Source organism: Coregonus clupeaformis, unplaced genomic scaffold (genome assembly GCF_020615455.1).
Source record: "Coregonus clupeaformis isolate EN_2021a unplaced genomic scaffold, ASM2061545v1 scaf1294, whole genome shotgun sequence".
In the NCBI taxonomy this organism is placed as follows: Eukaryota; Metazoa; Chordata; class Actinopteri; order Salmoniformes; family Salmonidae; genus Coregonus; species Coregonus clupeaformis.
This window is the reverse complement of record NW_025534748.1, coordinates 83143-110773: the sequence shown is the minus strand read 5'-3', so window position 1 is coordinate 110773 and position 27631 is coordinate 83143. Positions and strand designations below refer to the sequence as shown.

Below are 27631 nucleotides of genomic sequence, written 5' to 3'. Positions count from 1 at the left end.
GGATGTATTTCAAGGCCTACCTTCAAACTCAGTGCCTCTTCGCTTGACATCATGGGAAAATCAAAAGAAATCAGCCAAGACCTCAGAAAAAAAAATGTAGACCTCCACAAGTCTGGTTCATCCTTGGGAGCAATTTCCAAACGCCTGAAGGTACCACATTCATCTGTACAAACAATAGTACGTAAGTATAAACACCATGGGACCACGCAGCCGTCATACCGCTCAGGAAGGAAACGCGTTCTGTCTCCTAGAGATGAACGTACTTTGGTGCGAAAAGTGCAAATCAATCCCAGAACAACAGCAAAGGACCTAGTGAAGATGCTGGAGGAAACAGGTACAAAAGTATCTATATCCACAGTAAAACGAGTCCTATATCGACATAACCTGAAAGGCCGCTCAGCAAGGAAGAAGCCACTGCTCCAAAACCGCCATAAAAAAGCCAGACTACGGTTTGCAACTGCACATGGGGACAAAGATCGTACATTTTGGAGAAATGTCCTCTGGTCTGATGAAACAAAAATAGAACTGTTTGGCCATAATGACCATCGTTATGTTCGGAGGAAAAAGGGGGAGCTTGCAAGCCGGAGAACACCATCCCAACCGTGAAGCACGGGGGTGGCAGCATCATGCTGTGGGGGTGCTTTGCTGCAGGAGGGACTGGTGCACTTCACAAAATAGATGGCATCATGAGGAAGGACAAAGTTATGTGTATATATTGAAGCAACATCTCAAGACATCAGTCAGGAAGTTAAAGCTTGGTCGCAAATGGGTCTTCCAAATGGACAATGACCCCAAGCATACTTCCAAAGTTGTGGCAAAATGGCTTAAGGACAACAAAGTCAAGGTATTGGAGTGGCCATCACAAAGCCCTGACCTCAATCCTATAGAAAATGTGTGGGCAGAACTGAAAAAGCTTGTGTGAGCAAGGAGGCCTACAAACCTGACTCAGTTATACCAGCTCTGTCAGGAGGAATGGGCCAAAATTCACCCAACTTATTGTGGGAAGCTTGTGGAAGACTACCCGAAACGTTTGACCCAAGTTAAACAATGTAAAGGCAATGCTACCAAATACTAATTGAGTGTATGTAAACTTCTGACCCACTGGGAATGTGATGAAAGAAATCAAAGCTGAAAGAAATAATTCTCTACTATTATCCTGACATTTCACATTCTTAAAATAAAGTGGTGATCCTAACTGACCTAAGACAGGGAACTTTTACTAGGATTAAATGTCAGGAATTGTGAAAAACTGAGTAAATGTATTTGGCTAAGGTGTATGTAAACTTCTGACTTCAACTGTATATAAACTACCAGTCAAAAGTTTGGACACACCTACTCATTCAAGGGTTTTCCTTTATTTTGACTATTTTTTACATTGTAGAATAATAGTGAAGACATCAAACTATGAAATAACACATATGGAATCATGTAGTAACCAAAAAAGTGTTAAACAAATCAAAATATAATTTATATTTGAGATTCTTCAAATAGCCACCCTTTCCTTGCTGATAGCTTTGCACAATATTGGCATTCTCTCAACCAGCTTCATGAGGTAGTCACTTGGAATGCATTTCAATTAAGAGGTGTTAATTTGTGGAATCTATTTCCTTCTTTGAGCCAATCAGTTGTTTTGTGACAAGGTAGGGGGGTATACAGAAGATAGCCCTATTTGGTAAAAGACCAAGTCCATATTATGGCAAGAATATCTCAAATAAGCAAAGAGAAACGACAGTCCATCATTACTTTAAGACATGAAGGTCAGTCAATCAGGAAAATGTCAAGAACTATGAAAGTTTCTGCAAGTGCAGTCACAAAAACCATCAAGCGCTATGATGAAACTGGCTCTCATGAGGACCGCCACAGGAAAGGAACACCCAGAGTTACCTCTGCTGCAGAGGATACGTTCATTAGAGTTAACTGCACCTCAGATTGCAGCCCAAATAAATGCTTCACAGAGTTCAAGTAAGAGACACATCTCAACATCAACTGTTCAGAGGAGACTGCGTGAATCAGGCCTTCATGGTCGAATTGCTGCAAAGAAACCACTACTAAAGGACACCAATAAGAAGAAGAGACTTGCTTGGGCCAAGAAACACGAGCAATGGACATTAGACTGGTGGAAATTTGTCCTATGGTCTGGAGTCCAAATTGGAGATTTTTGGTTCCAACCGCCGTGTCTTTGTGAAACGCGGTGTGGGTGAACGGATGATCTCTGCATGTGTATTTCCCACCGTAAAGCATGGAGGAGGAGGTGATATGGTGTGGGGGTGCTTTGCTGGTAACACTGTCTGTGATTTATTTAGAATTCAAGGCACAGTTAACCAGCATGGCTACCACAGCATTCTGCAGCGATACGCCATCCCATCTGGTTTGGGCTTAGTGGGACTATCATTTGTTTTTCATCAGGACAATGACCCAACACACCCCCAGGCTGTGTAAGGACTATTTTACCAAGAAGGAGAGTGATGGAGTGCTGCATCAGATGACCTGGCCTCCACAATCCGCCGACCTCAACCCAATTGAGATGGTTTGGGATGAGTCGGACGGCAGAGTGAAGGAAAAGCAGCCAACAAGTGCTCAGCATATGTGGAAACTCCTTCAAGACTGTTGGAAAAGCATTCCAGGTGAAGCTGGTTGAGAGCATGCCAAGAGTGTGCAAAGCTGTCATCAAGGCAAAGGGTGGCTATTTGAAGAATCTCAAATATAAAATATATTTTGATTTGTTTAACACTTATTTGGTTACTACATGATTCCATATGTGTTATTTCATAGTTTTGATGTCTTCACTATTATTCTACAATGTAGAAAATAGTAAATAAATTAAGAAAAACCCTTGAATGAGTACGTGTGTCCAAACTTTTGACTGGTGCTGTATGTGTGTGTATGTATGCATGTATGTACAGTGAAATTATTGACACCCTTGATGAAGATGAGCAAAAATGACTGTATAAAATAAATAATTCAAACACTGAGCTATATTGTATGTTCAATAAATTGGAAAATGATATTATTCTATACTAATACAATTGCTCAGAGAAATATATATTTTTTAACAACTAATATTTTATATTAGTAAGATTGGAGAACACATTGAGAGTGATCTTAGACCATTCCTCCATACAGAATCTTTCCAGGAGGATGAAACTTGGCCACAAGTGGATCTTCCAGCAAGACAATAACCTCAAGCACACATCAAAATCCACAAAGAAATGGTTAATTGACCACAAAATTAACATTTTGCAATGGCCATCTCAGTTTCCGGACTTGAACACCATTGAAAACCTGTGGTTTGAATGGAAGACGGCAGTCCATAAGCGCAGACGAAGGATATCAAGGATCTGGAAAGATTCCATATGGAGGAATGGTCTAAGATTACTCCCAATGTGTCCTCCAATCTCAAAAAACAAGGTGAGGTATTGAAAGGTATTGAAAACAGGGGTGTCAATCATTTTGAACCCTACCTTTTTGAGGACCAAATATATTAATTGGTAAACAAAATATCTTTCTCTAAGTAAAAATGTCATACAATATAGGTCAGTATTTGAATTATTTATTTTATACATTATTTTTTGCTAATCTCTGTCAAGGGTGTCAATAATTTCAGACCCCACTGTACGTATGTGTATTTGTGCTCACCTTGCCAGTGGATTTGACCCCCTTCCACACACAGAAGTAGCAGACGACCCAGACTAGCAGCAGACACAGAGCCAGCCTCCAGCTGACTGGCCCCAGCACATCTGGTCCACTGGACAACTGCAAGACCTCCCGCCTGGACACAAACACACACACACACACACACACACAGCTAATAATAACCCCAATACATACAAGACTAAGCATGAGCCTGATTAGAGCCACTGTAATGCCACAGGTAGATTATGATCACTCTACTCTTGGTAAAGCTGAACCCCTAAAACCAAACCCCTGTTGGAAATGGGACCCTACCTCGTCTGCAATGTCCTTCTCCTCTCCAATCTTCTCTATGTCCCCTAATATGTACTTTGGCTATTCACGAACACACCATTGTTAATACCTCACATTTTAAAATGCCAGCCCACAGCTGCATATTAAGCCCCTTTACCTTAATTTTTAAGAAAACAAAATGCAGTAGTGTTGTAAGGAATGTGGCTGAGACTCACTCCCAGAACTCGATGACAGGTGAGGTAGCATTCTCTGGTAGGCTGGTCCCAGAGGTTAGGTTCTGACAGTCAAACAACACACAGGCATCTACAAGACATAGACAGAACTTCAACACATGATCACCTTAACTCAACTAAACTAAACTTAGCTCAACTCAACTCATAATCCATAACATAACATCACATCACATACCTCTTTCTCTTCCAAAGGAAAAAAAAAGTGGTTTAATAGCAACTGCCAAAAAAAACCTGGGTCAAATAGGTACATAGGCTCCTATAGGTCAAATACTTTCAAATACTTGGACCGGCTAATTGAGCTGCACTTGATTTAGTTTTTCCAGTACAATGGAACCATTGGAATAGTCCCAAAAATGCAAACTCCAACCTAATCAAGTACACCTCCAATGCTTTCAAATATTTGACTGTAGTTGACATATGTAGGCCTATTTGACATGACCTCTTTGAAAATAAGATAACCCATCAACATCCCCAACTTCCAGTAAGGTTCCAGCAACTATTTTGGATGCGTAACCAGGCCAGCAAAGTACAGCAAAGTACAGCTTGGCTCAGCTTGACTCAGTAGTGTGAAAAGGGTATCAGTTCATGATGTACCTGTGTTCCAGGTGTTGTTGCAGTGGGCCCAGGGCAGCTCTGACTGGAAGCTGTGGCCCAGGTAGAAGAGAGCCCATGCCAGGACCACAATGTAGTACACACACCCATGGAGGATCATCACCTGACTGGCAAAGCCCAGACCTGTGGAAACACATTTCAAATACTTTATTTAAATCTAAAAATCACATTCCAGGTCCAGGTCTCTCTTGAAACTAACCTGGTTAAATAAAGGTTAAATACATGAATATAACAATACATTCAAGAAGGATTCAAACATTTCAAAAGTCACATGGACACTCATGGATACAAAAGTACCAAAAGTGTCTAAAACTTTGTCAGACCTTTATTGCATTAATAACGGCAGTTACACACCCACACACTCAAACACAGGCAGAGGCACACAGACAACACACACGCAGGCACAGGAAAAAAGACATACATTCTCATGGATACACAGTTTTAATTCAAATAGAACAGTTAGTGTGCATTTGCTGTGCTATTTCGTGAATTTAACCAATCACATTGAGTGGTCGTTACTAAATCATAGATTAACAAGGGTACAGTAAATGTGGACATACATTTGAGTTACATGCATGCATAGCTTTCAAGATAGGATTTCACCCTTAAAACTTAGGACACACTAAAGAGCACACACACATGCACAGACAGACACACAAACACGAACACACACGTCTACTAGTAGCTAGTACTACATGTACCAAAACACAGATGTGTTTGTTTTGTTTAACTAGGCAAGTCAGTTAAGAACAAATTCTTATTTACAATGACAGCCAAACCCGGACAACGTTGGGCCAATTGCGCGCTGCCCTATGGGACTCCCAATCACGGCCGGATTGTGATACAGCCTGGAATCGAACCAGGGTCTGTAGTGACGCCTCTAGCACTGAGATGCAGTGCCTTAGACCACTGCGCCACTCGGGAGCCCATCTGTTTGTCCATCTGCTAACACATGAGTCTGTTGGCCTTCACACAACTCGCTGTAAACACACCTGCTGACTGATCTGGGCTCTGTGTGTGTCTGTACGAGCGTGTACAGTGCATTTGGAAAGTCAGCAGGTGTGTTTACAGCGAGTTGTGTGAACGACAAAGCAAAAACAGGTTTTTGGAAAGTTTTGCAAATGTATTAAAAATAAAAAACTGAAATATCACATTTACGGGTGTCTCCCGAGTGGCGCAGTGGTCTAAGGCACTGCATCGCAGTGCTAGCTGTGCCACTAGAGATCCTGGTTTGAATCCAGGATCTGTTGTAGCCGGACGTGACCGGGAGACCCATGGGGCGGCGCACAATTGGCCCAGGGTAGGGGAGGGAATGGCTGGCAGGGATGTAGCTAAGTTGGTAGAGCAAGGCGTTTGCAATGCCAGGGATGTGGGTTTGATTCCCACGGGGGGCCAGTATGAAAAAATAATGTATGCACTCACTAACTGTAAGTCGCTCTGGATAAGAGTGTCTGCTAAAATGTAAATGTATTTAGACCCTTTCCTCAGTACTTTGTTGAAGCGATTAGAGTCTTCTTGGGTATGACGCTACAAGCTTGGCATACCTGTATTTGGGGAGTTTCTCCCATTCTTCTCTGCTGATCCTCTCAAGCTCTCTCAGGTTGGATGGAGAGCGTCGCTGCACAGCTATTTTCAGGTCTCTCCAGAGATGTTCGATCGGGTTCAATTCCGGGCTCTGGCTGGGCCACTCAAGGACATTCAGAGACTTGTCCAGAAGCCACTACTACATTGTCTTGGCTGTGTGCTTATGGTTGTTGTCCTGTTGGTAGGTGAACCTTCACCCCCAGTCTGAGGTCCTGAGCGATCTGGAGCAGGTTTTCATCAAGGATCTCTCTGTACTTTGCTCTGTTTATCATTCCCTCGATCCTGACTAGTCTCCCAGTCCCTGCCGATGGAGGCCACTGTGTTCTTGGGGACCTTCAATGCTGCAGACATTTTTTGGTACCATTTCCCCAGATCTGTGCTTCGACAAAATCCTCTCTCGGAGCTCTACGGACAATTCCTTTGACCTCATGGCTTGGTTTTTGCTATGCCATGCACTGTCAATTGTGGGATCTTATATAGACAGGTGTGTGCCTTTCCAAATCATGTCCAATCAATTTGTAGAAAGATCTCAAGGATGATCAATGGAAACAGGATGCACCTGAGCTCAATTTCGAGTCTCATAGCAAAGGGTCTGAATACTTATGTAAATAAAGTATATATATATATATATATTTATTTTTTTATACATTTGTACAATTTCTACAAACCTGTTTTCACTTTGTCATTATGGGGTATTGTGTGCAGATTGATGAGGAAAATAATGTATTTAATCCATTTTAGAATAAGGCTGTAACGTAACAAAATGTGGAAAAATGGAAGGGGTCTGAATACTTTCTGAATGCACTGTATGTGTGTGTGTGTGTGTGTGTACGAGCATGTGAGTGCGTCTGTGCAGCTGTGGGCCATATGGACAGAGAACAGCAGCTGTCTGGAGGAGGGGGAGAGGAGGAGGAGGAGGAAGAGGCAAGTTTACGTGAAACGGAAAGCTATCCAGAGGCAGATAGTTCTAACACCAGCTTGTTTACAAGATAGACAACATTTACAGTGTGTCGACCAGGTGGCTTCGCTAAGAAGCTACAGTCATCTGACAGGCTGCACCTGTAGGAAGTACCAAACCCGGGTTGTGTTCAGCAGGCACCAAGCAGAGAGCCGGGGTACCAGTCTATTTGAGCCACCATGCCACTCCTTGTCATGCCAAACATGTTTTGCATGACAAGGAGTGGCAAGGCGTGGCATGATGGCACAAACAGACTGGTACCCAGGTTACGAAACGGGACAGAACAGCACAAAACAGAGAAAACGGGTAGGCAATATCTGAACTTAATAAGAGATGTTTTTGTTTTCAGTTGTAAAATGTTTTGCTACGGTGTTCCCTCATGAACATGTCCCAGGTTGAACAGTTTAGACCAGTGCTAGTCACTAATATTTCAGAGGGAACCACTTTTGTAAAACAAAATCACTCTGCGTTTGGAGAACGGGGGTTGGAGGGGGTCACAAAGTCAAATTGATTCATTCATGATATTAAATGGATTTATACATTATATTCCTATTTATTAACATGGACCATCAAGCTATTTGATTACCTGATTCTCTACTTTAGGACACTTGGGGGTATCAGAAACAAATGTGATGAATCGTTAGAATTTGACCTTATTGCCATTATCTCAATAAAAGTTATCTAGCAGAAGCTATGTCAAATCAGGTAATGGCAAATTTCAGTCTGAAGGAAGCAGTCTTTGGAATGATTGAAATGCATCAGAAAGGTATTGTAATGTTCAGGAAAACATCAGGGATGATCATCAAACAATCTTATGTATGATCGTTTATGGAGAATCAATTCATTTCCCTCAGTTATCCTGTGCAGATTCAACACTCTCCCTTCTAAAAAGTCCTGCACAGCTTGTGTCTTAGATGGAAACAGAAGACATACTTGTTCCTGAAAGTCTTAGCTTTCAGGGATGGTAATAGCTTAAAATGTTGAAAATCTAGAGCCAAAATGTATTCCTTGAAACCGCCACTAATACTACGGTTCTTTGAACTAAGCGGCGTATTCAGCTGACTGAGGAAAACACATTCTTTCAGATTATTGCCGCGAGCCACCAATTAAGTCACTGAGAGATGCATGTGTCTCGTGAGACGTGCAATGACTATGCCTGGTTGAGACAATGCAGTTGGAGTAGTAGAATACAGTGGGTGAGACTGAAAAGTATTTCCTAGACTCATCTCCTTCTAAAAATGTCTGAGGGAGACGAGGAGACTATTGGAGAATATGATCCAACGAGAGGGTTGGGTGTAGCTTAGCTTACCTATACCTCTGCTCCACCAAGCTACTGTACCTATGTTATACCAAGCTACCTCTGCTACACCTGTAACGAGGTGTGAAAGAAGGAGTCAGGTGCAGGAGGTAAAATACCGAAGTCCAGAGTTTAATCCGTTTGCATAAATCAAATGCCCCAAGCGTCAAACAAAACTATTAGAAGGGAAAACATCCACCTTGGCATAAACACAATGAAATGTAGCTCAACCGAGCTACACGCTCTCACAACAAAACAATCACTCACAAAGACAAGGGGAACAGAGGGAACACTTATACACATACTAATTTGGGGAATGAGCACCAGGTGTGTGTGATTGACAAGACAATCCAATCCAACTAAACATAACCTAAACCCTCTCACTGTTTTGTCAAAACAAACAATAACACATGGCACCACAGATGAGTGAGAGTGTGTGTGACTTTGAACATGTGTGTGTGTGTAAGTCATTAAGGGAAATATAGGAGTTAAGTGTCCACTCCAGGGAATGGTCACACATCGATCTAATCAGGGCATGTGTCAGCATAACAGATTGTCAGCATGACAATGTATTAAAATCAATTCAAATTGTATTCGTCAAGTACGGCATGTATAAAAGGTGCGTGTGTGTATATGTGTGTGTACGTGCGAATAACATAATCCTTTGGATTTTCAAAATGAGTAATGATATCTGATTACTTTTGGATTACTTCATTGGTTAGCCAGATGTAGACTATTCAAAGTTTGCAAAAACACAAAGATTTTAGTGTACTTTTCCCCACTGAAACTAGAGACGTAGCTGAGTAAACTGATGACTTGTCATGTGTGTCATCCCAGTACTTAGGAAGTGAACAGGAAGGAGCTGTGTTGACAAATCAAACAATTTATTTTGACACAAAGATCCTGATGAAATTTGGGATGATTCAGTTCTCATTAAGTAGGGGTCTGACTTCAGTTTTTTGGTTTAAAAGGTTTCTGTAGAAAGCCACCAAGGAGAGCAAAGTTAACAAGCAAAAAAAATATTCCACATAGATTAGAACAGAAGAGCAAACCTTCCAATGACTGAAATGGAGTCAATGGAATGGTATCAAACCATTGTGTTTGATGTATTCGATACCATTCCATTTACACTGTTCCAGCCATTACCATGAGCCAGTCCTCCCCAATTACGGTGCCACCGGCCACCTGTGATTGCCACTGAAAGGTGACTACGATTAGCCAATGATCAGGTCTTTCTCACAGGCTACAAGTGAAGACAGACATATTGGGGACGCAACTGCGTGCATCCTTATCCAATTCTGAGGTGCATATTGAAGATGTTGGAAGAACTGTCCACATGTACTTTTCGTCAGCCAACAAGATGAGTAGGCCTAACGAACAGCAAAAGCACTATCCCCCATAGTAGAAAAGTTGACCTATTCTATTCTGTGCCAGAAATAAATATTCCAGACATAGTCTGGGACAGTTGTGGGATGAGATAGATCCCAAATTAATACAACCATTAGCATCAAAAAACATTTAGTAAGCAATGAGGCTGACGCAACAGATCAGAACGTTTAGCTTAAAATGTTGATAAACTACTAGTCTATTTCTTCACATTATAAGTGTAGCAATGCGCACACAGCAGAAGGCTAGAAGTGCAAATGTTCCAAAATGCAATCAATTAGCTGAAAAACACCATTATCAAAAGTGACCGCAAATGCGATTATGCATGTAATACTTTTATTATAAAGTTGAATTTTTATGGTGAAAATTATCTTCCTCAAACTTGAAACTCACGTGCTGCGTATGTATACCAGTTAGGCTCTACACCCGTTGTAAAGCGGATTAATGTGCTTAATTTTAAGAAGTTATTTGGCCTCTTTAATTGTGATACAAACCTTATCAAAACATATAGGTCTATGGGCTAGGCTACATAAGGTGTGCGACTATGATTTGAAAAAGTCACACAAAAAATGCATGCACTGTTTCTTGCCTTACTGCACACAAGCTGGGCATAATTCACAAGTGATAATACAGTATATAATTCACAAGTGATAGGATAATATTGTACCAATCAGACTATTCCTGATTTAATCTTGTCTTTACATATACTAAATAATATAAGTGTGAAATTTGTTCTGATTTAGAATGGGCCATTATCATGCACCTGTCTTGAAACAGGGGGAAAAAATACATGTCATCTATGCACTTAAATAGCGAATGGAGGATGCTTTTCCCATTTTCATGCCAGCCAGGTAGGCTATCCTCCTGTTGTAAAGAGAAGCAATGTGCTTAATATTAGGAAAGTTGAGAAATAAATATAGTAGCCTAGCCATTAGAAAGCTGATGGGATCCTATTCTTTTTAATAGAGGCCATCACTCACGCAATTGCATAGCCTATAGAAATGTTGCTCAACATGAGCCCATGGGCGCTCATGAAGTGTTTGATTCGATTTTCGATTACATTTGTATTGATGTCAGAGTGATTAGAGGGACAATAGAGTGCTGAGTACCAGGCAGATAGCAAGTTTGGTAGGCTACTAATGACCATCAGCAGCATCAGAGCTTGGGAAGCCTAATTACCGTGACTAAACGGTCACGTGGAATTTGACTGCCATCATGACTCGTGACCGCCGGTGTGCCGGTAATAAGGTCACCGTAACAGCCCTATTTGTGCATGGGTGTATACCTTGAGGAGTTTGCGTGTGTGTGTGAGTGTGTACCTCCGAACAGTGGGCAGATGCTCCTCCAGGCGCTGACCCCTCCCAGGCTGGTATACTGACCCAGAGAGGTCTCCATCAGGAAGAGAGGAACACCACACAGCACCAGAAACAACAGGTAGGGCACAAAGAACACACCTGGGAGAGTGCGAGAGGGATGAACACAGATATAGAGAGAAAGAGACATAAGTACACAATAGCACTTTGACTTGGTCTCCTATTTATAGCCCAGAAACTATGCATGTATGTACTGTTTTTCCCCTTGGGTATAATACTACTATAGTCGTCTTTAAGCTATAGGAATCTGCTGTCCACAATCAGGTGTGTTAGAGCTTAGAGAGTGGGTGGACAGAGAGAGAGAGAGAGAGAGAGAGAGAGAGAGAGAGAGAGAGAGAGAGAGAGAGAGAGAGAGAGAGAGAGAGAGAGACACACAGAGAGAGAGAGACAGAGATAGAGAGAGAGAGAGAGAGCGAGAGAGAGAGAGAGAGACAGAGACAGAGACAGAGAGAGAGAGAGAGAGAGAGAGAGAGAGAAAGAGAGAGAGAGAGAGAGAGAGAGAGAGAGAGAGAGAGAGAGAGAGAGAGAGAGAGAGAGAGAGAGAGAGAGAGAGAGAGAGAGAGAGAGAGAGAGAGAGAAAGAAAGATAGAAAGAAAGAAAGAAAGAAAGAAAGAAAGAAAGAAAGAAAGAAAGAAAGAAAGAAAAAGGGAGAGAGAGAAAAAGAGAGAGACAGACAAGTAGACATACTGACACAGAGAAAGAGAGACACACACAGAGAGATTTAATTTGAATATCTACAACCCCCTATTGTCACGGATTCAGCCGAGGCTGCCCCTCCTCCTTGCTCGGGCAGGCTTCGGCGTTCGTCGTCACCGGAGTACTAGCTGCTACCGATCCATGTATCTATGTTCGACTTGTTTTGTGTTAATTGGTCACACCTGTTTCCCATCATGTAGTTATGTCTTCCCTATTTAACCCTCTGTCTCACACTGTGTGTTGTGCGTGTTTGTTCATGTTTTGGTTGTCATTAGTGTGCGGGTTTGTTCCCTCCCGGGTGAGCGTCTATTCCACCTCAGACAGGGGAAGAGGAGCGTGCAGGAATTTGCACTGGACTTTCGGACTCTGGCTGCCAGCGCAGGATGGAATGAGAGGGCCCTCATCGACCACTACCGTTGCAGCTTAAGGGAGGACGTTCGTCGGGAATTGGCCTGCAGGGACACCAACCTAAACCTGGACCAACTGGTGGATATGTTAATCCGACTGGATAACCTGTTGGCCACCCGCGGACGTCCGGATCAGGGGCCGTCCATTCCATCCCCCAGCACCTCCGACCCTACCCCTATGGCGCTCGGAGGTGCTGCTATGAGGGAGACCGGTAGAGGGGCCGTCCCCTGCACCAACTGTGGCCGCAGAGGACACACTGCTGGTCGGTGCTGGGGAGGGCCTTCTAGGAGTCGAGGCAGTAGGCAGCGCACTGGTGAACCGTTTCAGGTGAGTAGGCACCCAACTCACCCAGAGCTCCCTGTTGCGCATATGTGTATAAATGTTGTATTTCCAGAGTTTTCTTCTCATTCCTAGCATAAGGCGCTAGTAGATTCAGGCGCAGATGGGAACTTTATTGATCATCAGTTTACCCGTAGGTTAGGGATTCCTATTGTGCCAGTTGATGTGCCCTTCCCTATACATGCCCTAGATAGTCGCCCTTTAGGGTCAGGTCTGATTAGGGAGGTCACAGCGCCACTCTGGATGAAGACACAGGAGGAGCATGAGGAAATAATTAGTCTATATCTGATTGATTCTCCTGCGTTTCCAGTTGTGTTGGGGCTTCCCTGGTAACTTCTCATGACCCCACTATTTCATGGCAACAGAGGGCTCTCAAGGGATGGTCAAGTCAGTGCTTGGGGAGGTGTGTAGGTGTTTCCGTAGGGGCAACTACGGTGGAAAGTCCAAACCAGGTTCCCACCATGCACATTCCGCCTGAATATGCCGATTTGGCTCTCGCCTTCTGTAAAAAGAAGGCGACTCAATTACCACCCCATCGACAGGGGGATTGTGCGATAAACCTCCAGGTAGGCGCTGCGCTTCCCCGGAGTCACGTGTATCCTCTGTCACAGGAAGAGACGGCGGCTATGGAAACATATGTCACCGAATCTCTGAGACAAGGATACATTCGGCCGTCCACATCCCGTGTCATCGAGTTTCTTTTTGTGAAGAAGGATGGTGGCTTACGCCCGTGCATTGACTACCGTGGTCTAAATCAGATCACTGTAAAATACAGCTATCCCGATCGGGGTCCCCAGTTCACCTCAAGGGTCTGGAGGGCGTTCATGGAACGTCTGGAGGTCTCGATTAGCCTTACCTCAGGTTTTCACCCTGAGAGTAATGGGCAGGTGGAGAGCGTTAACCAGGATGTGGGTAGGTTTCTGAGGTCCTATTGCCAGGACCAGCAGGGGGAGTGGTCAGGTTATATCCCCTGGGCAGAGATGGTCCAAAACTCACTCCGCCACTCATCTACTAACCTTACGCCTTTTCAGTGTGTGTTAGGTTATCAGCCGGTCCTGGCACCTTGGCATCAGAGCCAGATCGAGGCTCCTGCGGTGGATGAGTGGTTTCGGCGCTCGGAAGAGACCTGGAACGCTGCTCATGTACACCTGCAGCGGGCAATCAGGCGACAAAAGGCGAGCGCCGATCGCCACCGCAGTGAGGCCCCGGTGTATGCACCGGTGGACCGGGTCTGGCTCTCGACCCGAAACCTGCCCCTTCGCCTGCCCTGCCGGAAGCTGGGTCGGCGGTTTGTGGGGCCATTTAAAGTCCTGAGGAGATTGAATGAGGTTTGTTATAGGTTACAGCTTCCTATTAATTACCGTATTAACCCCTCAGGCCGGTAGTAGCTGGTCCACTCCAGGAGTCTGAGGTACGGGAGGTTCCTCCGCCCCCACTGGACATTGAGGGGGCTCCGGCGTACTCGGTCCGATCCATCTTGGATTCGAGGCGTCGGGTGGGGGGCCTGCAGTATCTCGTGGAGTGGGAGGGGTACGGTCCGGAGGAACGGTGCTGGGTCCCTAGGAGGGACATCCTCGATCCCTCCATGTTGAGGGATTTCCACCAGAGTCATCCGCCCGCCCTGCTCCGCGTCCTCCTGGCCGTCCCCGAGGCCGGGGTCGGCGCATGGCTGGAGCCACGCGTCAAGGGGGGGGTACTGTCACGGATTCAGCCGAGGCTGCCCCTCCTCCTTGCTCGGGCAGGCTTCAGCGTTCGTCGTCACCGGAGTACTAGCTGCTACCGATCTATGTTCGACTTGTTTTGTCTTAATTGGTCACACCTGTTTCCCATCATGTAGTTATGTCTTTCCTATTTAACCCTCTGTCTCACACTGTGTGTTGTGTGTTTGTTCATGTTTTGGTTGTCGTTAGTGTGCGGGTTTGTTCCCTCCCTGCGTGGAGGTTGTTGTTCATTCTTTTACCTACAAGTAAAGTACGCCTTTTGATTAACTCTGTGTCCTGCGCCTGACTACGCCTACCGCATTACACTGACACCTTGACACCTATATCAACTCAGCTCAGCTTCCTTTCTCAATGTATAGTGGCTATTATAAGTATCCACCCCCCTTGGATTTCTTCACATTTTATTGTTACAAAGTGGGATTAAGGATTGGGGGCAATATTTGCCCCCAATCCGTCAAGGTGTTGGGGATTTTGGCTAGACATCAATTTACAGGTTTTGCCATAGATTTTCAAGCAGATTTAAGTCAAAACTTTCACTGTCTACTTGGTAAGCAATTCCAGTGTAAATTTGGCGGGGGTGGGGGGTGGGGGGGGGCAGGCAATGTAAATAGTCTGGGTGGCCATTTCATTAATTGTTCAGCAGTCTTATAGTTTGGGGGTAGAAGCTATTAAGGAGCCTTTTGGACCTAGACTTGGCGCTCCGGTACCGCTTGCCGTGCAGTAGCAGAGAACAGTCTATGACTTGGGTGACTGGAGTCTTTGACAATTTATTGGGCCTTCCTCTAACACCGCCAAGTATATAGGTCATGGATGGCAGGAAGCTGGGCCCCAGTGATGTATTGGGCCGTACGCACTACCCTCTGTAGCGCCTTACGATCGGATTCCGAGCAGTTGCCATACCAAGCGGTGATGCAGCCGGTCAGGATGCTCTCGATGGTGCAGCTGTAGAATTTATTGAGGATCTGGGGACCCATGCTAAATCTTTTCAGTCTCCTGAGGGGGAAAAGGTGTTGTCGTGCCCTCTTCACGACTGTCTTGGTGTGTTTGGACCATGATAGTTCGTTGGTGATGTGGACACCAAGGAACTTGAAACTCTCGACCCACTCCACTACAGCCCCGTCGATGTTAATGGGGGCCTGTTCAGCCCTCCTTTTCCTGTAGTCCACGATCATCTCCTTTGTCTTGCTCACATTGAGGGAGAGGTTGAGGTCTGAGGGGTGCAACCCCTCAGAGGTTGCACCCCTGAGGGGCCCCGGTGTTGAGGATCAGCGTGGCAGATGTGTTGTTGCCTACCCTTACCACCTGGGGGGCGGCCCGTCAGGAAGTCCAGGATCCAGTTGCAGAGAGAGGTGTTTAGTCCCAGGGTCCTTAGCTTAGTGATGAGCTTTGTGGGCACTACGGTGTTGAACGCTGAGTCAATGAACAGCATTCTCACATAGGTGTTCCTTTTGTCCAGGTGGGAAAGGGCAGTGTGGAGTGCGATTGAGATTGCATCATCTGTGGATCTGTTGGGGCGGTATGCGAAATGGAGTGGGTCTAGGGTTTCCAGGATGATGGCGTTGATGTGAGCCATGACCAGCCATTTAATGCACTTCATGGATACCGATGTGAGTGCTACGGGGCGGTAATCATTTAGGCAGGTGATCATCGCATTCTTGGGCACAGGGACTATGGTGGTCTGCTTGAAACATGTAGGTATTACAGACTCAGTCAGGGAGAGGTTGAAAATATCAGTGAAGACACTTGCCAGTTGGTCCGCGCATGCTCTGAGTATACGCCCTGGTAATCCGTCTGGCCCTGCGGCCTTGTGAATGTTGACCTGTTTAAAGGTCTTGCTCACATCGACTACGAAGAGCGTGATCACACAGTAGTCCGGAACAGCTGATGCTCTCATGCATGCTTCAGTGTTGCTTGCCTTGAAGCGAGCATAAAGGGCATTTAGCTCGTCTGGTAGGCTCGTGTCACTGGGCAGCTCGCGGCTGGGTTTCCCTTTGTAGTCCGTAATAGTTTGCAAACCCTGCCACATTCGACGAGCATCAGAGCCGGTGTAGTAGGATTCAGTCTTAGTCCTGTATTGACGCTTTGCCTGTTTGATGGTTCGTCTTATAAGCGTTCGGATTACTGTCCCGCAACTTGAAAGCGGCAGCTCTAGCCTTTAGCTAGATGATCTTAAAATTATATAACAAATATATAAAAATATATATAAGTCCATTATCTTTTCTACGTACTTGATGTATAGTTTTAGTCGTTTAACTTTACACTGAAAACGTTCTTCAATTCTGAAAAGTATTTCCAAAAATAATAATATGTTCTTTAGATTTTACTGTTTGGACATAGGCGGCCCAAAAAAAACACTTAGGCGGCCCGCCCAAGACTTTTCTATGCAGAAAACCTGCCATACCATGATGCAGCCACCACATTTTACATTTTAGTCATTTAGCAGACGCTCTTATCCAGAGCGACGTACAGTTTGTGAGTGCATACATAATTTTTTCATACTGGCCCACCGTGGGAATCAAACCCACAACCCTGGCGTTGCAAACGCCATGCTCTACCAACTGAGCAACATCCCTTCCGGCCATTCCCTCCCCTACCCTGGACGACGCTGGGCCAATTGTGCGCCGCCCCATGGGTCTCCCGGTCGCGGCCGGCTACGACAGAGCCTGGATGCAGTGCCTTAGACCACTGCGCCACTCGGGAGGTTGGAAATAAGAAGGCAGTTACTCAGTGACGTGTTGTGTTGGATTTGCCCCAAACATAAGGCTTTGCATTTAGGCCAAAAAGTGTATTCATTTGCCGTGTTTTTTTTTTTCAGTATTACTTTAGTGCGTTGTATTCTGTATATTTGTATTGTTCTTTTCATTCTGTCATTTACACTCAGAAAAAAGGGTTCCAAAAGGGTTCTTTGGCTGTCCCCATAACAGAAGCCTTTTTGGTTCCAGATAGAACCATTTTGGTTCCATGTAGAACCCTCTATGGAAAAGGTTCTACATTGAACCCAAAAGGGTTCTACCTGGAACCAAAAAGGGTTATTCTATGGCGATAGCCGAAGAACCCTTTTAAGGTTGTAGATATAACCTTTTTTCTAAGTGTAGGTCATTATTGTGAAGTTACTACAATGTTGTTGATCCATCCTAATTTTTCTCCCATCACAGCCATTGAACTCCGTGGCTGTTTTAAAATCACCAATGGCCTCATGGTGACATCCCTGAGCAGTTTCTTTCCTGTCCTGCAGCTCAGTTCAGAAGGACGCCTGTATCTTTGATGTGTCTGTGTGGTTTCATACATTATCCACAGCATTATTATTAACTTGACCATGCTTAAAAATATATTCAATGTCTGATTTGTTATCGTTACCCATCTACCAATAACTGCCCTTCTTTTTGAGGCTTTCGAAAAGCTCCCTGGTCTGTAGTTGAATCTGTGCTTGAAATTCAATACTTGACTGAGGGACCTTACATATGTTGAATGTATGGGGGACAGAGGAAGGGGTAGTCATAAAAAATCAAGTCAACCCCTATTATTTCACACAGATTGAGTCCATGTAACTTATTATGTGATTCTTAAGCCAAATTGTACTCCTGAACTAATTTAGGCTTGCCTAAACAAAAGAACAGAAGGTGAATACTTTTGCAACAATACTTGTACAGTAGGACAGTCACGCAAGATGTTATTGTTACAGTGGTTGACCCTAGGATTAATTTATGGCGCCCACTTTCTGTATTGTTCCATTGACGTTATACATTTACATTTACATCATTTATCCAGAGCGACTTACAAATTGGTGCATTCAACTTAATGTTGAATGTTATGATTAAAAGAGTACAGTTAGCTCTGACATCTGTGGTAGCGTCTTTCCTTCAAATTTAGTTTCTCACCTCCTCCGTTCTTGTAGCACAGGTAGGGGAATCTCCACACGTTGCCCAGGCCTATGATCTGTCCTGCCACAGCCAGCAGGAACTCTGCCTTGCTGGCCCACTGGCCCCGGGCCTGCAGGCCTTCCACCTCCCCGGCCTCCAGCCCCTTCTTGCTCTTCACGTGCAGGCCACCGTTCAGCAACACACCACCCTGCTCCGGAGCAGGCTGGGCTGACATGACAGGATCTGGTAAGGATACACACACACCCCTACAGAAAGAGAGGGGATGGATGAGAATAAGGCAGTCATAAGGGAAAAATATGAATCAGGCTAGAGTTAGTGAGAGTGAGATAGTGATAGAGATAGAGATAGAGAGAGAGAGAGAGCGAGAGAGAGAGAGATGGCAGGGAGCTTGCATCTCTGTAACAGCGAAGATGAATGACAATTGAGGAGCCATTAGGGGGAAAAACAAAGGAAAAATATGAATTTGGCTACACAATGGGAGAGAGCGAGAGAAAGAGAGAGCGTGCGAGAGAGAGGGTTTACACGAGTGCTTACATCTCTGCAGCTTGCGATGGAGTGACCAACTACCTTAGTAGGGTGCTTCCCTGACAGTTGGCCTGCCTGCGTAACTTATCTGTACCGCCCTTCTCAGGGCCAGCCCTGTGTGGGGTGTGTGTCTGCTATCTGACTTCCTCAGGCTACGCAAGGTCTACGCAAGGCCTACGTTCCAAATGGCACCCTATTCCTTATAGGGCTCTGTTCAAAAGTAGGAAATAAGGCACCATTTGGGACGCACCCAAGGTCTAGAAGGTGTGTGTGTATGTGTGTTTGGTGTTTCGGGGGTGTCAACAACTAAGGGCGGGACTGTAAATCGTCATTTAAATACTCGTACAAGTCGTAGACTGGTGCTCCTGTGCCACACATCAATTCTGCAGTCTGTTTGTATGTAAACGTGAGCAACTCCATTCCTAAACCCCCTCCTCCTATCCCATCCCACCCCATCTGACACCTTAGAGCTCACTTTGGACTGTAGCCCAAGAAAAACGGAAATGATTTACCTCTGGTTCGATCAGCCATTCCTATTGGCAAAATGGTTTTGGAATAAATGCCAAAAACACGGTTTGAGGTCCTTTGTAGCTCAGTTGGTAGAGAGAGCATGCTGCTTGTAACGCTAGGGTAGTGGGTTCGATTCCCGGGACCACCCATACTTAAAATGTATGCACGCATGAATGTAAGTCGCTTTAGATAAAAGCGTCCGCTAAATGTGAAATATTATAATATTAACACAGGCATATGAGATCTTATACGTTTTGTTCTGTGAGAAAATATCAGTCAGAGCATGATCTTTAATAATTATAAAGCCTTTATGTGCGTTGTTTTTTGTATTAAATAAATGCTTCAAAATTCACAAAAAGTTATGTTAGCTGATGAAGGTAATCTCATAGAACAAAACGTAAGATCTCCTAAACCTGTGTTTACCACATACCTTATTTTCAGCGTTTATCCAAAAACCCTACAAAAACTCCATTCATTTTCCAATAGGCTTTGTTTAACGAACCATGGCAGACTTAATGCCTAGACAAGACACCATTACTATTGCTTTCTATTGTCAGCTGGGTTACTCAAACTGCAACTGTCATGTGACTACTATGTTGTTACCACAGTCTTTGGTTGTTACGTGTGTCTCGTGAGATAGTGATGTAAGTCAAGTTCACGTATATAACCCTGTTTTTTACGGTCTCTGATATAACCTTTCCAGGAATCATATAGACTGAGGGACAGAGAGAGCAAAGACACATGTTCAACTTTAGGAGGCTTTTCACCGTTTACAATGGATATGCAGTAGCCTAGTCAGAAGACAAGGTCCCATTTTTACAACCCAGATGCAGGGGGCTATAGAGGCGTATCCTGCAATTATTTTGGACTACAGTGTAGCCGCTGTAGCTAGGCTATAGAGGTTTGGCTTGCAATTATTTTGGACTACAGTGTAGCCGCTGTAGCTACACTATTATCTGTAACAGTTCGCATTTTACCGTTAACGATACACAAAGATGACATTTGCTTAGCTTCCCTATCAAGTGCAAAAGTAGTAAGTGAAAAAAACGTTGCCTACTATACCTGGTATGATAGCCTACAATGACGGATCTCCACTGCCTAGATTGAGGAACATGTCTTCCTTGTGCCTTTCATAGCACACCTCATGGGCAACACAAATAATTATGTGAGCATATGCGAACGAATGTAAACGGTGAACTTTGGAATTATTAGGTTTATAATATATTTATAATAATCAGGTTTAATTTGGTAGGGTAAGTGTAACAGGTCAAAGAATTACAGATTTTTGCAACCGTTCATTTTCTATTTTTTATTTTATTTTGTGAGTTGATTTCACCAAAATATTGTATTGTTCAGCATTTCGTGTAGTCTACAGATATTGGGAGAGTTAGTTGTGTAAGTGCGCCCTCTAGAGTTGGTTATATGCGGAGGGATGTTGTGCTTTTCTCAGTCTGCATTGTATTCGGCTGGGAGAGGTACGTGTTCACTTCGGCGTGACATAAACTTGATATACCTGTTAAAACTAAAACGTTTCAGTGCACATAGTAACTTGTATGTATATTATATGATGAGTGTACGTACATTTAATCAAGCTGTGTCGTGAATATAGCCATTTTTGAGAGTTGAGAAATTGCTAACTTAGCTAACCTCGTGTTCTGTTTAGCTGTAAGTTAGCAATCATCATTCTATCCTCTTGTGACGAAGCTCACGTTGTTCTTTTTATGTTAGGCGGATTCTGGTCGAGGGTAGAGTGTTGAACATTTTCTCTCTTTGATGTTGAACAGGTATGTATTCCCTATATCAGGTTAAAAATGTGTTCATTTAAAATGTTTTCATGTATTGATTAGTGTTTAATGGCACTGAAAAGCTCAAATGTGAAGGATTACATGTTGCTTCGTGCATATTACTGTGTGTACTACCTATTTGAAAGATGGTTTATGTCATGTTGCACAGTATTATGTAAAGGCTAAAAGCTCAGAGTTTTTGGCAGAGATAACGTGAATATGACACATACATAAGATATACACCAGATGCAATGTTTATTTTCCAATGATGTTGTATTTTATTCCTTGTATTTTTGAATGTGATTATACTGAGTCTGCATTGTATTCGGCTGGGAGAGGCGGATTCTGGTCGAGGGTAGAGTGTTGAACATTTTCTCTCTTTGATGTTGAACAGTCTGCATTGTACTCGGCTGGGAGAGAGTGAGAGAGCTGTACACAATAAAGTGCCTTCAAGTACGCCAGTGTGTTGTCTTCAGTGCACCGGAACACAACGCAGTAGTCGGCAAGAGACAGACCGCGCCGGCTACATAAGCAAAAACTTTCCTATGACATTCAACAGAGCACGGCGCGAATGAAACCACACAAATAAATAGCTTAAAAACAATGCGTTTTTCGTGCACAACATTTAGCATTGCACAACGATTACGGCAGGTTTGAAGTCCCTTTCGCCAAGTGTTCCCTTCGTGTATAACAACCGCGGTTATTTTAGCCAATCTAATTCCGAAGAGTAGCCTATACGTTTGCCGCGTTCAAATGCTAGTCGGAACTAGGAAACACATAAATGTCCGACTCGCTAACCGGTTGTAGTTATACACGCGCCGCGTTCAAACACGGAGCAAGTCGGGGTTTGTCTGAGTTTCCTAGTTCCGACTAGGACTTGAACACGGCATTAGAAGCGCGTACACCTCTGTCACAAAGAACAGTCGCCAATGCTAGAAATCATTCAAGGCGATATTAGGTTGCCATTCAATGGATAGGTATGTGTTACAAAGGGAATAATGAGTCTTGTTGGGGGTCCTTTTGCCTGCTAAATCCCCGAAGACAGTGCACAGCAGACGACATTTTAAATTCTCCCCTCAAAGAAAAAATCTTGCAGGTATTAAGTTTCAGTAACAGAATATGACTACAGTATAATTGCAGTCTAACTGCAAAATAACCACAGTTAAAGTACAGTTGACTTGCAAACTTACTGCAGTAGACAGCACAGGTGATCTTCGATGGACCATAAGTGAATGCACAACTAGTCCGATACTTTAATTGTAGACATTAAAACACACACGCACGCACACCCGCACCCACACACACACACACACACACACACACACACACACACACACACACACACACACACAGAGCTAGTAATACCCCCAATACATACAAGACTAAGTAGAACACCTACTCATTCAATTGTTTTTCTTTATTCTTTATTTTTACTATTTTCTACATTGTGGAATAATAGTGAAGAAATCAAAACTATGAAATATGTCCTCCCGAGTGGCGCAGTGGTCTGTGCCACTAGAGATCCTGGTTCGAATCCAGGCTCTGTCGTAGCTGGCCGCGACCGGGAGACCCATGGGGCGGCGCACAATTGGCCCAGCGTTGTCCAGGGTAGGGGAGGGAATGGCCGGCAGGGATGTAGCTCAGTTGGTAGAGCATGGTTTTTGCAACGCCAGGGTTGTGGGTTCGATTCCAGTATAAAAAATAAAAATGTATGCACTAACTGTAAGTCGCTCTGGATAAGAGCATCTGCTAAATGACTAAAATGTAAATAACACATATGGAATCACATAGTAACCAAAAAAGTGTTAAACAAATGAAAATATATTTTCAATTTGAGATTGTTCAAATAGCCCCCCCTTTGCCTTGATGACAGCTTTGCACACTCTTGGCATTCTCTCAACCAGCTTCATGAGATAGTCACCTGGAATGCATTTCAATTAACAGGTGTGCCTTCTTAAAAGTTAATTTGTGGAATTTCTTTCCTTCTTAATGCGTTTGAGCCAATCAGTTGTGTTGTGACAAGGTAGGGGGGTATACAGAAGATAGCCCTATTTGGTAAAAGACCAAGTCCATATTATGGCAAGAACAGCTCAAATAAGGAAAGAGAAATGACAGTCCATCATTACTTTAAGACATGAAGGTCAGTCAGTCCGGAAAATTTCAAGAACTTTGAAAGTTTCTTCAAGTGCAGTCGCAAAAACCATCAAGCGCTATGATGAAACTGGTTCTCATGAGGACCGCCACAGGAATGGAAGACCCAGAGTTACCTCTGCTGCAGAGGATAAGTTCATTAGAGTTACCAGCCTCATAAATTGCAGCCCAAATAAATGCTTCACAGAGTTCAAGTCACAGACACATCTCAACATCAACTGTTCAGAGGAGACTATGTGAATCAGGCCTTCATTTTTATTTATTTTTATTTCACCTTTATTTAACCAGGTAAGCCAGTTGAGAACAAGTTCTCATTTACAACTGCGACCTGGCCATTCATGGTCGAATTGCTGCAAAGAAACCACTACTAAAGGACACCAATAAGAAGAAGAGACTTGCTTGGGCCAAGAAACACGAGCAATGGACATTAGACCGGTGGAAATTTGTCCTTTGGTCTGGAGTCCAAATTGGAGATTTTTTGTTCCAATCACTGTGTCTTTGTGAGACGCGGTGTGAGTGAACGGATGATCTACGCATGTGTATTTCCCACTGTAAAGCATGGAGGAGGAGGTGTTATGGTGTGGGGGTGCTTTGCTGGTGACACTGTCTGTGATTTATTTAGAATTTAAGGCACACTTAACCAGCATGGCTAGCACAGCATTCTGCAGCGATATGCCATCACATCTGGTTTGGGCTTAGTGGGACTATAATTTGTTTTTCAACAGGACAATGACCCAACACACCTACAGGCTGTGTAAGGGCTATTTTACCAAGAAGGAGAGTGATGGAGTGCTGCATCAGATGACCTGGCTTCCACAATCCCCCGTCTCAACCAAATTGAGATGGTTTTGGATGATTCGGACGGCAGAGTGAAGGAAAAGCAGCCAACAAGTACTCAGCATATGTGGGAACTCCTTCAAGACTGTTGGAAAAGCATTACAGGTGAATCTGGTTGAGAGAATGCCAAGAGTGTGCAAAGCTGTCATCAAGGCAAAGAGTGGCTATTTGAAGAATCTCAAATATAAAATATATTTTGATTTGTTTAACACTATTTTGGTTACTACATGATTCCATATGTGTTATTTCATAGTTTTGATGTCTTCACTATTATTCTGCAATGTAGAAAATAGTAAAAAATAAAGAAAAACCCTTGAATGAGTAGGTGTTCTAAAACCTTTGACCAGTAGTGTAAATGTTTTTTTTCTTCTCACTTTTCTATTTTTTTCCAGTTGTCATGCAATTGTCAATACCGTTCACTGTGCACTTATTCCCTGGACTAAGAGAGCTTTTAGCCCAGTGCTAAGCGACTGCTTACACTTGCACATATTAATGTAGGATAGGACCAACCTTAACCCAGGGCTAGCCAATCACAGTCACCTAATTTCAATATTCTACTCCAGAAATGTGACAGTCGGTTTCAGTTAGCCCTGCTTGTGTGAACACAGGCTAAGCTAGCCCAGGGCCAGTCTTAGCCTAGGGCTAAGGCAAGCCAGGGGCTAAGAACAATGCAGTGTGAAAAGGCCTGTATAACTGTGCACTGAGTAGATTCAAGTATAAGCCTTTCAAACATTTCTGTATTTGCACTCCCTCTCCATTCCCCAAGAATGCAAAGCTTATAGCCTTGTAGGCTCTAAAATGTATTGACCAGTGCATAGCCTACCCATTTTATTCATCCACGATGAAGACCTTAAATTGATTACTTAGTTTCTTGACTCAAAGTCCACATGCAATAAAGTGTGTTTATTCAATATTAAAGTAACCATATATGACAACCTTTCTATTCATTCAGAATAGATCATAGCCCACCCAAAAGCCATCACAAAAGTACAATAATCTTGGTGGATGGATGTAGGTTAAGCAACAGCTGAACGAAGTGTTAAGGCTAAAAGGACGTTTTTTTAAAATATATTATAAAATGGTTGTCCCACTGGCTATCATAAGGTGAATGCACCAATTTGTAAGTCGTTCTGGATAAGAGCGTCTGCTAAATGACGAAAATGTAATGTAAATGTAAATGTAAATGTCGCTGCCGCCTGTAGCTTTATCCAGTTTTTGCCACTTTGGGCACCTGCATAGGAAATGAACAAAAGGTTCTGACTAGACTATGGTGTTGTAGGTTAGATAGTGCCTAGACATTTTTAGTGTCAACGGCATTCTCCTGCAGGTATCCCCAGTTGTGTGTAAGACTTCCGAGACACCCATTACCCATTTGAGTAGAACAAAAACTTAGTTTTTAACAACATAAATATCTGCCTTTCCAAGTTTTGCATACATTCTCTGCTGAATTGGTCATGCTTTTTTTGCTGATGATGATTCTAAGATGAGTCATGTCTGGTGTTCATTATACTAGCTTCAGTGTGATCTTACATTCCATCCCTAGTGCACCTAGCATAACATGCCACAGCTACATCAAACACAGGTGACCTTAGCAGCCTAGCTGTCACGGCCTCCCGCCACCGCCATCCCCAATGTCAACACTGGCCTCCTTCCTCCTGGGACTGAAGGAACATGAGAGAGAGAGAGAGAGAGAGAGAGAGAGAGAGAGAGAGAGAGAGAACCAATGTACCAAAATGCACTTCCAACTTCGACTGCAGTTGTTATTTCCATGTCAGTTGGTCTTATTTTAGAAAAGCACACATAGCTTCATAAATTCCATCTGCCTGCTCAGGCTTGTGGACTTGTTTGTACTGTGAGGGTGGACTTGCTTGTAACACACGCATGCACACACACGTACACATGCACACACGTACACACACACACACACACACACACACACACACACACACGAGCCACTGACCACCTTAGATGTGTTACACAATCATTCTTTCATTAACACATCACTATTCTGATCTATCATCGGCTCCTTGTTACAAGTCTGTCATCTACTCTTTAATACACATCATTGGCTGTTTACAACAGGGATCTGTCATATGGGGCCCTCACCATTCTGAGCTGTTATCGTCTCACCATCCCAAGCTGTCAGATTGCCTGGGATGCTAATTGCTAGCCTCAGTGCTAAAACTGTCTCCATTCCTATTAAATTAAGCAAAATAATAGGACTGGAGAGAAGCCAAATAGATGAGAGAGGAACGCCATCTCCAATCTGATGGGGTTGAGAATAAAAAGTCATCCATCTGTGAAGACAAAGCTAGCTACGGTGCATTCGGAAAGTATTCAGACCCCTTGACTTTTTCCAAATTTTGTTACGTTACAGCCTTATTCTAAAATTGATTAAATAGTTTTTTCCTCCTCATCAATCTTCACACAATACCTGTGAAGCCCTGGCTCTGGGGACTCTTGTATGTTGAGCCAGGGTGTTAGTTTCTTTGTGTAGTGTCTATGTTTTGTTTTCTATGTTCTGTTCTAGGTTATGTGTTTCTATGTTGGCCGGGGTGGTTCTCAATCAGAGGCAACGTGAATCAGCTGTTGCTTGTTGTCTCTGATTGGGAACCATACTTAGGCAGCCTGTTGTGCACTTGTGTTTTGTGGGATCTTGTTCCGTGTAGGTTTGTGTTTTGTTAACCGAGGACTTCACGTTTCGTTTTGTTGATGTAAAAGTACTCATTAAAAGATGTACGCCTATCACGCTGCGCCTTGGTCCACTTTTCATGACGATCATGACAATACCCCATAATGACAAAGCAAAAACAGATTTTTATAAATTTTATCAAATGTATAAAAAAACAACAACTGAAAAATTACATTTTCATTAGTATTCAGACCCTTTACTCAGTACTTTGTTGAAGCACGTTTGGCAGCGATCACAGCCTAGAGTCTTCTTGGGTATGACGCTAAAAGCTTGGCACACCTGTATTTGGGGAGTTTCTCCCATTCTTCTCTGCAGATCCTCTCAAGCTCTGTCAGGTTAGATGGGGAGCGCGCTGCACAGCTATTTTCAGGTTTCTCCAGAGATGTTCGATCAGGTTTAAGTCCGGGCTCTGTCTGGGCCACTCAAGGACATTCAGAGACTTGTCCCGAAGCCACTCCTGCGTTGTCTTGGTCGTGTGCTTAGGGTCATTGTCCTGTTGTAAGGTGAACCTTCGCCCCAGTCTGAGGTCCTGAGCGCTCTGGAGCAGGTTTTCATCAAGGATCTCTCTGTACTTTGCTCTGTTCATCTTTCCCTTGATCCCGACTAGTCTCCCAGTCCCTGCCGCTGAAAACACATCCCCACTGCATAAAAAAAAAAAACGATGCTGCCACCACCATGCTTCACCGTAGGAATGGTGCCAGATTTCCTTCAGACGTGACG

The 27631-nt window shown here is 43.8% G+C and overlaps 1 protein-coding gene across 4 annotated transcripts in view; it reads right to left on the bottom strand.

Moving 5' to 3' along the window:
• LOC121553339 (sodium- and chloride-dependent GABA transporter 2) overlaps positions 1 to 22464 on the bottom strand; it is a 50816-nt gene extending 28352 nt beyond the window's left edge. The window contains exons 1-6 of one of the 4 annotated variants that reach the window (XM_045217968.1): positions 22422 to 22464; positions 18410 to 18657; positions 11314 to 11448; positions 4752 to 4892; positions 4140 to 4227; positions 3637 to 3769 (exon numbers count right to left, since the gene is read on the bottom strand). In XM_045217968.1, coding sequence (XP_045073903.1) covers positions 3637 to 3769; positions 4140 to 4227; positions 4752 to 4892; positions 11314 to 11448; positions 18410 to 18626 — 714 coding nt within the window. In that variant the 5' untranslated portion in view covers positions 18627 to 18657; positions 22422 to 22464. Of the gene's footprint in view, positions 1 to 3636; positions 3770 to 4139; positions 4228 to 4751; positions 4893 to 11313; positions 11449 to 18409; positions 18658 to 18946; positions 18962 to 19877; positions 20068 to 20509; positions 20682 to 22421 lie in introns of those variants that run through there. The other 3 variants (XM_045217966.1, XM_045217967.1, XM_045217965.1) reach the window with 3 other exon arrangements.
• Positions 22465 to 27631: the final 5167 nt, after the last annotated feature.